The 14,271-nt window shown below is 36.5% G+C and overlaps 1 protein-coding gene across 1 annotated transcript; it reads right to left on the bottom strand.

Moving 5' to 3' along the window:
* Nucleotides 1-11,690: 11,690 nt before the first annotated feature.
* LOC147643081 (uncharacterized) lies at nucleotides 11,691-12,183 on the bottom strand. The gene is given in 2 exon segments (XM_086836873.1): nucleotides 11,691-11,982; nucleotides 11,984-12,183. Coding segments are annotated over 2 exon segments (492 nt in total).
* Between the last annotated feature and the right edge of the window lie 2,088 nt (nucleotides 12,184-14,271).

Raw genomic sequence — 14,271 nt, 5'->3', positions numbered from 1 at the left:
CTTTCGGCATCACTTTCCTACGATTGGGTTGCATTTCCCGTCTCTGTGTTGACCTGTTGGGGTCCGGTGCTGGAGGTGCTGGTCTGATCCTCTAAAATTATCTGGCAGGCTTCCTCCTCTGGCACTTGACCTCGTTGCTCAGGTGGTATTTGCCCTAGACGCGCCATCAGTTCAGCTTTAACACCTTGGGTTGGCAGCCCCAACACTGATAGCCACCTTTTCAGCTGGATGACCGAAAAACTGTTTAAATTAATTTCGTACATTTCGTAGATTTATCCCACTTCTGAATTTGTGGCAGGTATAACCGAGCGTTTTAATTCGTACTTCTTTATTTCACTCCACGCAACCGAATGTTCTACTTCTCCTGTTTCACATGATCTTAACATCTCTTAACATAGGCTTAACATAGATGGGCTTAACATACATTGGCTTAACATAGATGGGCTTAACATACATTGCATCTGAAAAAGGAAAATATGGAAAATTAATCGAAATCAAAATCTAAAAAAAAAATACATAATTACCTAAGAGTGCAGAGTAAAACTTCTTATGGTCTCGAAGGCTTTTTTTACTCTTCGCACCATCTATATTGTACTCTAAGTAAATTCCTTCGCCTAGGATATCTTTTATTGTTTTATTTACCTTTCCCTTCCTCAATATATCTACCATCGTCTTAGTCTAAAAAGAAAAAAAATATATACAAAAGGTTAAATGTTAAGAAATACTTACAAGTTTCGGCAATGATTCCTCATTTATTAAGGAATCCGTTTTCTGGAGGTCTTCTTCCGTTTTTAGAGGAAATGAGACCTCCAGAGAACTCTTGTCCTGCGCCTTTTCCGTGAAAACGACCTTCACAAAGGCCGTTAGGGAACCGATGGCATCCGTCATCGCTGCGAGGGAAGTTTTAATAACCTCCACATCCTCCCGCATCTCCTTCGCATCTTTCTGTTGACCTTAATGATTAAAATGTTGTCATATGTAATAATTATTAAAAAATTTTAAATAAACTTTATAAAATACTATCAATTTTTTCCCAAAGGCATCGTTCTCTGTAGAAACAAACAAAATCCTTATTTACTAAAATATCAGAGACATATACATAGAACATGCTGATTTGCCAGCCTGTGAATACTTACGGCTCATAACATGATCCATTGAGAACTTCTTAGGAGCTGGAGAACTCATAATAAAGCTTAATAAAAAAATAAATAATAAATAATAAATAATAAATAATAAATAATAAATAATAAATAATAAATAATAAATAATAAATAATAAATAATAAATAATAAATAATAAATAATAAATAATAAATAATAAATAATAAATAATAAATAATAAATAATAAATAATAAATAATAAATAATAAATAATAAATAATAAATAATAAATAATAAATAATAAATAATAAATAATAAATAATAAATAATAAATAATAAATAATAAATAATAAATAATAAATAATAAATAATAAATAATAAATAATAAATAATAAATAATAAATAATAAATAATAAATAATAAATAATAAATAATAAATAATAAATAATAAATAATAAATAATAAATAATAAATTATAATACCTAGGTAAGGTTTTTTTCGGTTTCTGAACCGGGTAGGTGAATATTTTAAAGATATATAGAACGATTTCGCTCTATATATGCCCGATTCGTCCTATAAGACGCCTACGGACTAAACCCCTCCCATTGAAATAAAAGCCTAATAATAATGCAGCAAGGGTATTAAAACTATCTTATTTTTATGAGGAATTCCAATGGCTTTGCTACAAAAATCAGTTACAGAAAACCTTTCTAAAGCGGAATCCTCTTCTAAAATACCCTCGCATATACCCACATCAAAGGAGCTTATTGGCTCATCATAAAAACTAAAGAGCTCAGAGAATCTTTTTCCTATAATAAAAATTTCTCCCTCCTCTTCAACGAAGGAATCTATTTTAATAGGAACTATATCCTGAACAAAACAAAAATTATCGGGACTTTTCCCGCTAAGCTGACAACCTTTTAATTTCATAATTCTGCCTTCTATTTTAATGTGTTGCTCTTCTTTTTTCACTAATTTCTCTTCGCAAATTTTCCTGTATATTTGTTCTAGAATTTGTGTGGGTTTTCGGACAAAACGCTTTAGGGTCTGCAAATAATTTTCAAAGGCGTAAGACGAACCATTAATCGGATCTCCGACTACTTTGATTGTATCGGTTAAATGAAGCAAGCCGTGAACATTGTATGAAACACTGTTCTCGCCGAAAATCAAAGGGAAATGTTCAACAAAAACATTTAACATTTCCTGAGAAATGTTAATATTTTGAGGCCCTTGTTTTTCAGAGCAGAGCAATGTATATGCACAATGCAAAAGCAAAAATGCATAAAAATGATCTTTTTTATTGTATCCTTAAGAGCTATAATCCCAGAACTTGTGTTACCATTAAAACTCCAAGTTTTTCAAAAGCGGACTGACTAATCATTTAAATATTTCAAAGTGTGATGGCTAGGATACTTTCTGGTACGAAAATCTTCGTCGGAAATTGTATCCTCACACTTTGTGCTAAACGTTAAAATTGAATTAATTTTTGTTGCAACCTGCAAGCACTTTGTACATCCATGGCTGGATGTGTGACCAGGAGTGCCTGTCACGTAATCTCTTGCAGGAGCATCGCAAATAATTGACCTAAGCTTAAGAAATACTTTTTTATTTAATAGAGTGACCCCATTCTGGATCATATCGGTTAACTCGGTGATAAATTTACTTAAAAATTCATCACTATTAAGAGGTTTGTTATACCCCATGAAAACACCTATTGGCAGAACAGGAAGATTTCGAATGTTATTAATTCGAATTAAAATTGGCCACAATTGGGCACGAGAACTATTAAATAACGGAAGTCCGTCAATATTGACATCAATACTTAGGTATTCTGGTATATCTTCTAAAGCTGCAATTTTTTCTAACTGTTTGCTTAAACCGATATGCAAATAACAGCCCCCATTTATTTGCATAATATCAGGTTTATTACTGCAATTAAATCTATAAAATGGCTTTATTTTTAAATTGTGACGATTAAGAATATTTATTAAATCTGTCGCACAATTTCTTGTAGGCTTATGTCTTAAATACCATTCTTTTAATTCGGCATTTAAATAATTTTCTTTGCCAACATCTGCCATTTCTGCATCTATTCCTTCCTCAACATTTAAAATGTCTTCTACTTCTACATTTTGAAATTCTATATTTTCTTCTAGGTCTCCTAGTTCTATATAATTGGAGGTTCCTGCAGCTGCTGCAAGTCCTATTCTTTCTTTCATTTTATCCTGCTCTTTCTTAACTAACCTACGCATTTGCCTTTTTCCAATCATTTTTAAATTTTTTTATTCCCTTAAAACCTGAAAAAAAGAATACGATGAAAACAAATGAAATGCTTTTAATTTAAAATTGAAATCAATTTCTATTCTTAAATGTTTATAAATTAATAATTAATTATTATTAATTAATTAATATTAATGTTCATTTTGAACATGGGCATTTCCAGAAAACGAAAATAAAAGTCTGCAAACTTGTGTTACTTAAATATATATTGTAAAAGGAAGTTGTAAAAACATATTTGTGATTGTAGCCTGAAGACAGGTTTTCAGCGATTTCAATATTGTACCGTTCGCCATCCTAAGTAGGACATACAGTTTGTGAAAAGAAAAATAGACGCCACCTGTACCATGCTACAGGCAGACCACCAAAGCTCTCCAGACGAGACCATTCTAAAATTTTGATACAGATCGATAAAAACCCGCCAACAACCCTTCGATAATTGGCTTTGGACTTAAAAAATGATTCCGGAAAAACAGGTTGCCATAAGACTGTGAGGAAAGTCCTGAATTGAGCAGAAGAGCGGAGAAATTTGGCCTGAATGACGTCACTTGTCCAAAAAGAAATGAATATAAACTGCACCAGGAAAACGAACACAAGCTTAAATCGCAGCTGTACAGGACCTTGCTCCTGTTTATTTGCAAAGAAGTCATTGACACTCCTGTGGAAAGGCCAGATATAAATATAAATAGAACATTTTTGGGATTTTTTGAAAAAGAAAGTGACTAAACGGACTCCAACAAATAAAATTTAATTAAAGTAGTACAAAATGGAAGAAAATTCTAGAATATTCATATTTTACTATTATTATTTTTAAAGGGGGTAGACCACCCTGAACGCCTGAAAATTTGACGGTTTTTATACCCTTGCAGGGTATTATAATTTCCGTCAGAAGTTTGCAACGCAGTGAAGGAGGCACCTCCGACCATATAAAGTATATGTATTCTTGATCAGCATCAACAGCCGAGTCGATCAAGCCATGTCCGTCTGTCCGTTTCTACGCAAACTAGTCTCTCAGTTTTTAAAGCTAGCTAAATGAAACTTTGTAGTTAGTCTTCCATATACTCTCACTCGTATATATGTCGGAACGGGCCGGATCGGACGACTATAACATATAGCTGCCATAGGAATGATCGGACAATTAAAAAAAAAATAATAATAATAATAAAATGTATTTCTTGCTTAGTGATAAGACTGTAGGCTCCGTACAAGTCACAGTCAGACTGCGTCGACTTTATAGAAGTCGCAGCCGGCAGAGCGTCGACTCGGCAGTCGGCGCGTTGATGACGGGTTGATGTCAGTGGCTATTGATGACACGCGGTACTGCAGGGAGGGTGTTGACATCCAGGGCTGCATTTTAGTTGTCGGTCAAACTTTTTAGTATAAAAATTAATTAATTTGGACATTGTATTTTGTTCGCATGAAGTGAAAAGTGGATCCGACACGAGGTTAAAGTGCGCAGTTTAGAAAAAAATCATTGACAACATGCCTGCAGGTAGACCACCTTCAATTGCTAAAGGCTTAATTGTTGACGCCGTTCTGAACTATAAATGCGATTTAATAGACTTAAATGTAAACATTGTTCCACCCAGTCATATATCAGCATGGAGCTTGACAACAAAGTTTAATCGCCCACTATATGAACATACATACATACATATGTATATTCATCGTGGTCAACAATCGTTTTTACCTCAAAATGTGCATAACGGGAAAAGTGTCGACTCCAAACAAAATGGTTAAAACGAATTGCAAGTTCTCAGAAAACGGATCTGATGATTCTTACTTTGAAACTGGAATCTTCCGATTTTTAATAACTTTTACCAAGTTAGAGTTCGATCAGCTTATAGTAGAAACTTCTAAAAAGTACAAGAACAATAAAAGTGCTGTTCCTCAACGGGTTTTGAATATCTTGCATCGTCAAAAATGGACTGAGCTTTTTTCAAATCGAGTTTATGAAGAATTTCGACTGTCCCATGGATATCATTTTTAAAACTATTTTATCAACTCTGACAAGGCGACAGGTAAATTTTAAGGTATGTACTACATATATGTACATATACACATATGTTTAAACCTTAAAGCTTACAAAAAATGAACCTCTCTTGCAAATAACTTTCACCATTTTGGGCAAATAAGAGTTCTCATTGGCTATCGGTTTATTAAGATGGCAAACTGCTGGCGCCATTTTAACTTTGTTGGCCTTTCCTTCACTAGGAAGGCTATTTAAACTACAGCATCTTTATTATACCTCTGCGGGCTATCAACATTTTCGTTAGAAGTTTCCAACGCAGAGATCTTGATCAGCATCAACACCCGAGTCGATCTAGCCAGGCCGCTCTGATTGTCCATCTGTCCGTTTCGACGGAAACGATTCACTCTTTGATAGTCTTCTGTCATGAGAATAATTGTTATAATATATTGAACAGCTTTATGCAAATTTATTCAATTTAAAGAATAATTAAGAATCTCAATACTCGAGGTCAAGGAAGCTTCGGCTATTTAATTAAAATTAAATTAAAATTTATAATTAAATTAAAATATATATACTCAATTTTAAATAATTTTATTGGACTACATATTAAATATGGTCGGAAATTTAACCATACTATCATTTATTAAATTTACAGAGTTAATATTCTGTAGTATGCACGCATATTGAATACCCACTGTACCGAGAGTACTTAAAGGGTACGCACTGTAACACTTTGTTGCAGTGTTTACATAATTCAAAGTTCCAGTCATAAACCCTAAATGAAATATGAACCGATCGCTATGGCTTAGCCCGCACAAAGAAAGTACTAGCGTCGGCATAATTGTGACACGAACGAACTACATGTGCATATCCCTCGCGCTCCGACTTAAGAGGGCATAGCCTATATACATAATTATATACATATGTATGTACATAGCCGCCGCCTGCGAGCAGCGCAGCAACGAGACTTAGTCTTAATTAGAATTATGTGGCATTTCGGGGGGGAACGGGCTGAAGGACTATCGATGTATCGATAGGGATAGGTAGAATTGGTAGGACCAGGAGGGGGCGAGGAAAATGAGCGAACCGGGAAGTTCGAATGCGGCCTAAGAGAAAGGGTTCTTGCCCTTTCTCTCGGCAAGGGCAATGTAAAAGTAACGGCTGGAGCCTGGAACGGAGGAAAGGAACCGGGCTATAAAGGGAGGAGCAAGTGGAAAAAAAACGTGGAGAAAAAATCTGGATACAAAACGTGTGCGAGGGATTTTTTTGTGCGGTTAAAGTCGAAAAAGAACAAAACGTGATCACGATGAATCGAGGTGGATGACGTGACCGATCGCCGCCTCAGCGCAGTCCAGACTCGCCGCTGGCCGTCGCCCGTGCCGTCGCCTGCCGCCGCCTCGCGTTTGCCACCTGAGTTGTCGCCTCAAAGCCACCCAGTGCCGTTGCCTGGAGCCGCCGCCAAAGCTGCTGGCCACCGCGTCGCTGAATCCGCCGCGGCCAGAACGACCACCGGCCAGAGTCGCCGCAGCACAAGTGCGCCGGCCAGAGCAAACGTCGTAGCCGTCGCTGCCGTCGCAACCCAAAGACGACCCCCAGATCCGCCGAGCCACCGCCGCAGCACAGGACCGCCACCCAGAGCAGACGGCCGAGCCACTGCAGGAAATTCCCTTCAGCTGCTACCATCCGGTGAGTCCGTTCCGGATGGGACGATTTAAAGGGCGGATTGCATATTAGTTCCTGCCCAGGCAGCTGCCGCCGACCTGCCGGCAGCCCTTACTGACCGGCGCCAAACCAGAGCGAGCTGGAATAGAGAAAAATTAGTTTGTTATTGTTAGGTGTAAAATATTAGTGTGTTTGTCTTGCCCTCCGTTTGATCGTATCCTGGGTCCGGGATTGGTGCAACCCATGCGCTGCGACCAATAGGGGAACGGGGAAGAAGCCAATTAGTAAACTCTCGTTCTTGAACCCGACCCTTGTCTATTTCTCTTGGAGCTTCAGCAGGGATACTAGGTGAAAGAGAGGGAATAATTTTTGTTAGCCAATCGTGGCCAATTTGCGGCCGAATAGCTTCTCCTCCGCAAACGTTGTCGGTCCCCGATAAAAGGCAGCCTTGGCGCAAGCGCATCCACGTTCCCGCCGTGGACGAGTTGGCGCCTAAAACTATATTTGTAACTTTGTTAAATTTAAGATGCAAAACAATAATAATCAATAGTTAGTAAAAGATTGAAATGAAAATGGAGTAAGTTTTACCTGGGGGGGAGATGGGCCAGTCGCCAGACCACCTGGAGTAAGCTCCGGCTCTCCGAAGATGGGAGATGCCCCGAAATGTGGAGGAGGCATCCCTGGATGGGTGGGCGCGTCGTGGCGGAACCAACCAAGCCACAAATTCGACCCAGCAGCGTATTTTTGTTGTTTGTTTACCTTTTGTGATGTTTAGTGATGACACTTGTAGTTTAGTCCGAGACGTCCGATTAAATCGGTATTTTTGATTGTGCGGACTGCGGCATTGGGTCGAACCCAGCACTGGGCACCCTGAGCTAGCCCGGCGTTGCCCAAGGAAAGGCAGTCCCGTTACAATTAAAGAATAATGTAAAAATCTCAGAATCGTTGGAGCGGCACCATTGCTGCTCCAAATCAAATAAAGAACCCAAGAAACTAAACTTTGATTTCATACACTTTAATTCAGATGTATTAACCTAATAAAAGCGACCCCATGTAACTTTTTCAAAATATTTGCATGCGCATCAAGTTAGCAGGGCAACTTTGGAAAATTAAATTTTTGATTATGCCATAATTTGCCGTTAATTATTCATGAAAGAAAAAAATTTGACGTTTAATTTTTTAATGTCCTTCTAAATTGATACGAAGTTAGCAGGGTAACACCTAAATCTTTCACATTTCCAAAATCTTTTTTAGTTAAAATTTAGCTTTAATTATCCGTTAAATTCGTATGCCGGTGCCACTCACCACCAGCAACTAAAGTAACAGGCAAACACCCGCACAAAATCTAATGGGTGTTTGTAAGCACTCGACACAAACGAACGTGTAGAGCAGGCAGGCGGTACGGCAAAAAAGGGTTATGGGAAAAACACACATATGTATATTACTCGGGTGTCTCGTAGACATCCGGGTGTTTATGACGTCATCGCCTTGTATTTTGTATGTCTCGAATTCTTGTTATCGATCGGATTCAGACAATTATTGAAGGAGTTATAAATTGCAAATATGTATCTATAGTCGAACTCGGATTCGCCAAACAAACAACGGATTTCAGAGCAGGCTTACAGTAAGAAAAAAAAAACAACTATGCATAAAAGGGTTGTGGGAGAATAAACATTTAATTATGACCGCGGTGCCTGGACAACACTCGGGTGTTTATGCATTGATCGCCTTCTTTGTTTTTCACTTGAACACTTGTTAGCTTGTTAGGATTCAGGCGATTTTTTATGTCGAAGAAAGAGGTCGTAAATATGTCAGAAACGGCAGATATTGTTAAAAGTAAAATGCAGAACATGCCAAAAAGTCCTTAAGTTCAATAAAAATCAGACGTCAAATTTATGCCGCCATAAATATTGCCTGACGCTAAGACAGCCAAAAGACATGCAAACAGTTTCGGAAGCGTTTAAAAAAGAAGCCGTAGAGAAATGCACCCAATGGCTAGTACGAGACTGCCGGCCGTTTTCTGCTGTTACTGGAGCTGGTTTCAAGGATTTGGTGAAATATTTTATAAAAATCGGAGCAGTGTATGGGGACACAGTAGACGTTGACGACCTATTACCAGATCCGGCCACTTTAAGTCGGAAAGCGCAAGCCAAGGCTGATGGGAAAAGAAGTCTTATTTCAACCGAAATAAGGGAAGCTATGGATAGTGGAGGTGTAACCGCAACTGTCGATATGTGGACTGACCATTATGTACAACGAAATTTTTTAGGACTAACTTCGCATTACGAAAAAACCTTTAAGCTATGTGATATCATTTTAGGACTTAACTAAATAGATTTTCAAAAATCAAATTCAGAAAATATATTTTTTTTTTTTTAATTAAGGGCTTGTTTTCTGAATTTAACATATATAATATTAATAGTGTTAAGTTTGTAACTGATAGAGGAGCAAATATTAAAAAGGCGTTGAATGACAACACTCGATTAAATTGCAGGTGACTGCTGCATATGTATTGGAAAAATCGTTTGACGAGGCCATCAAGTTAAATAAAACTGTTAAAACATGTAAAAAAAATTTAAAAATTTTTTAAGTCAAATTTACAACACAAATTGGAAACAACATTGAAAAGTGCCTGACCAACTCGATGGAAAACCAACTACAAAATGCTTAGATCGATTCTGGATAACTGCGTAAATGTAGACGAGATATTAGGTGAGACGCCAGTGACTGAATTCTACATTGATCTAAATAAATCAACACTGAAATAACTGCTAGAGCTTCTAGAAGATTTTCAAAGAATTTTTCAGGAGTTGCAAACTTACAAGTTACAGCTCGCCATCGCTATGTTTTGTGTTGCCTTCCGTTTCGAAAATGTTAGATTTGTGCGCGCCAAATATTGGAGACATTTCGTCAATAGCCTTTTAAAGGAAAAAATTATAAAGAATATTGATGAAATTTGGCTCTCAAATCTAAGCATATGCATAAGGCGGCGTTCTTTTTGTATCCACCCGCTTCACATTTGCAGGAAGAACACATTTTTGAAATTAAAGTGTTTTGCATGTCTAAAATGACAAATGTAAATACCAGTTCAACTAGAAGCTCAAGTCAATCCCTATAAAATCCTGAAAGTTCAGCCCTAATCTTAGCAACAAATAAATAAAGAGCAGTGCCTAAAACCACATTTTTCTTCTCTAGAACAGCTAGTAACAGCTTCTAGTTCACACTATATTGAAACTCCATTAGAAAAGATAGAAAGATACTGCAGATAAAAAGTGCCATTGTCTGAAAAGTTTGAAGCAATTGAGTGGTGGAAAAGTAAAGAAAAATTTTATCCTCTTTTGTCAAAATTAGCGCTGAAACTCCTCTCAATACCAGCAAGTAACGCAAAAGTTGAGAGAGTATTTTCCTTAGCAGGTAACATAGTAACTACAGAAAAATGAAACGGACTATGCCCAAAACCCGTAGACAGCCTCCTTTTTTGCATTTTAATTACAAAAATTAAAACAATTCTTATAAAATTTATTCTGTTATTATTTCTTTTTAATAATTGCTTCTTATTTTTTAACCTTGTAAACATAACAAATATATAGAAATAAGTATTGAACAATATATATATATATATATTGAATACTATATATATATTGAATAATATATATATATTAAATGTTATTAAATAATATATTTCTTGTTTTTCTGTATTTAGACATATACAAAGGTTGCAAAATCCTAAAAGTGTTACAAAAATGATGTTCCTCTTTAACATGTTTTAAAATATTTAATGTTTATGGTTTAACCCTTTATATGGCCGTGATGCCTATATGCAACATACCGTTTGAATTCAATTATTTCTTAATGTATGTATATCAAGAAAGTGACATGTGCTAATTTGATGTCATGGTGCAACAAGGATTTTTTTCAGTTGTATGAAAGGTTCACACTCTACTATGTGTTTTCACAAGATATGTGTACTTTTCCCGCCAATTTTGTGAAGCACGCACGTGACCTCCGTTCCAAACTTTAAATTCCAAATATTTCTTCAACTACAAGTTATTTGTCTAAACAAAACTGCACAATTGTGAAGGTATTTATGTTAATAATGCATATGCAGTCAAGTTATTATGTTATGTGTTATGTGTTGTGGGTGGGTATCGTTGTGTTGCAGATATACATCAAACTGCTTTTCTGAGTTGATTTCTACAGTCTCTGTTTTGATGTATATACGCAACATACATGTGTTTCTGTTTATTTATATGTTATGTCATACGTCTTTTTATATATATAATTATTTGGTATTTGGGACCACAGTTATGTTTCTTTTAAAATGGTATTTACAATAGTATTACATAGGAATAATGTCAGGTAAAGGATTAACGCCATTGCAAATAGAAAGGTTTTTTAATAGCGTGGATATCTGTGGAGTATGTCGCTGATTTTAGTGGAGTAGACATATCTTGCACCTCATGGGTTGATAATCATATAGTTTTATTGGCATCGAACTACGCTGGAATAGTTCCCACAGACACTGCAAGGCCAAAAAGGAGTATATACAAATTGACCGTCCTTTTGCTGTTGCACAATACAACAGTTATATGGGAGGTGTTGATCTAATCGACAGTATAATCGGAAGATATAAAATTTTGTTGAGAAGCAAACGTTGGCAAGTCAGAATCTTTTATCATTTACTGGACCTTCTCTGTGTACTGCCTAAGTGCCAAGATTAAGTCCACCCTCTTGTTTTTGATTTTAGTTTGACATTTTTCTTGAACGTACCCAATTAGGGACAATCCGTCGACCTCTCTTTGTGATTGTTCTTCTGGCTCTACTTCGATTGTAGGAGAAATTGTTAGCTCATCCTCTAACGCCTTCATGGCCTCCGCGGCGTTGAAAGGACTTCTAAAGGCCTCCTTCTTAAATCTCGGATCCAACATAGTGGCAATCCTAGTTACCGTCCTTGTCTCGAGCTGAAACAGCTTCAACTCCTTTCTTTTATAATTCACAGACTTCAAGTCCTTCTGTGGTTTGCAATTCGGTTGTAATTTTTTCTAGGTTTAAGTACAATCCGCCCGCCACCGGTATTATTAAAGAAATTGTCACCTTTGTATCGCCAGAGACATAATGCGTAGCATCGTCATAAATTTTTAAAAGCAGGTTTATTTCATCTGCATTCAACATCTGCTTCGACTTCGGAGTATTTAACAGAACTGAGCTGATTTTATTTTTCAGTTGCAAAAATCTTTTCAGCATATTGAACGCGCTTTCCAGCGGGTTGGCACTTCTTGAATTAGGCTAAATGAATTATCACCTTGAGCCGTCTTTAATTTGGCATAAGCAGTGGCGCTACTTTTAAAATACGTCACAATTGCTTTGCACCTACAAAGTGCCGACTTGACAAGCGATGAGGATAAAACATTTTGTACAACAAGATTTAGGGTATGAGCGAAACATCCCAAATGACGCTTCTTAAGAAGTTTGCACGCATTTAACAAAATCACTAATGAAGTGGCAGGTTATTGTCAAATAATTAGTGTTCGCTCGGTGACGGTGGGCTGCGTACAAACAGCCGACTTTAAAGGCCTCGTCCGCTAGAGTGGCGCCACCTACGAACATTTATGTCCGTCAAATTAGCGTAGAAATGAAACGGTGGGAAAATGGAACACGGAGGGGATCTTTAATTTTAAATTTATTTCGTAATTAAGGCACTAATTTGAATAAAATAAAGTTTCTAAATGCTAAAAAATGAATTTACTGTTGTTTTATACTGGGTTTGAAAGTATTTGACATTTGGATATTTAAAAAAAACATCATGTGAAAAATCGTGTTTTCACGGATTTCTTAATATCTCGGCTAATCGAACGCGTGCAGCAATACCCAATACGCCAAAATAAAGGACATTTATTGTAGTTTTACCTTACCAAGTTTAAATTTTTTCAAACCGTCAGTTTTTGAGCAAATTGCATTACAGTGATCTAATCTAGGGGTCGGCTCCATACAAAATAGGGCATAAAAAATAGTAAGGCATATAACTTCGATTTACGAACGCGTGCGCATATGCACGGTATTTGGTATTTGGTAAAAATTTCAATTTTTTTTAACTGTCCGATTTCGAGAAAATCGAATATCAGTGGGTGGTGTATTTGGACTGATATCCAAGGGGCGAACTATGAAAATGGAACCAGATGGGAACCAGCAGAGAACCACTTGCTGAACCAGACCATGGAACCATGTTAAGAAAAATACTAAATTAAATGAAAATAGCAACTTGTTCAATAAAATTTTAAGAAAAGTGACTGCCCAATAAATAGAACAGCCATTCAAAACAATTTAGTGTGATTTTCATCTAAATTAAGGAAAATTTATCTATTTTGTTATTTTTAGATTATTTTAGTATATACCACGGCGGCATGTTATGCCGCTCCCCGCCAACCAAAATCGACGCTAACTTTTACAAAAATCTTACTCTCATAAATGAACGCGTGCAAACTTGCACGGTATCTCAATAGATAGGGAAAAATAATCTCTAATTTCGAATTAAATCTTAATTCGATCTAACCGTGAGATTTTCAGAAATTCAAGTGTTTCTCTTTCCGACCTCATTCACAAACACAGGTTTCGTAATGACCCTAACGCCATGTGCCATGCCCCAAACCATATTCCAACGCTAACTTTTAAAAAATTTTAACTTACTTAAATGAACGCGTGCAAACTTGCACGGTATCTCAAAAGAAAGGGAAACATATTCTCTAATTTCGAATTAAATCTTAATTCGATCTAACCGTCAGATTTTCAGAAATTCAAGTGTTTCTCTTTCCGACCTCATTCACAAACACTGGTTTCGTAATGACCCTAACGCCATGTGCCATGCCCCAAACCATATTCCGACGCTAACTTTTAAAAAATTTTAACTTACTTAAATGAACGCGTGCAAACTTGCACGGTATCTCAAAAGAAAGGGAAACATATTCTCTAATTTCGAATTAAATCTTAATTCGATCTAACCGTCAGATTTTCAGAAATTCAAGTGTTTCTCTTTCCGACCTCATTCACAAACACTGGTTTCGTAATGACCCTAACGCCATGTGCCATGCCCCAAACCATATTCCGACGCTAACTTTTAAAAAATTTTAACTTACTTAAATGAACGCGTGCAAACTTGCACGGTATCTCAAAAGAAAGGGAAACATATTCTCTAATTTCGAATTAAATCTTAATTCGATCTAACCGTCAGATTTTCAGAAATTCAAGTGTTTCTCTTTCCGACCT

Source organism: Drosophila serrata, unplaced genomic scaffold, assembly GCF_035046125.1.
Source record: "Drosophila serrata isolate PLE 108 unplaced genomic scaffold, ASM3504612v1 contig_293, whole genome shotgun sequence".
NCBI classification, from domain to species: domain Eukaryota; kingdom Metazoa; phylum Arthropoda; class Insecta; order Diptera; family Drosophilidae; genus Drosophila; species Drosophila serrata.
Note: the sequence above shows the minus strand (reverse complement) of the source record. Positions and strands in the feature narration are given on the sequence as shown.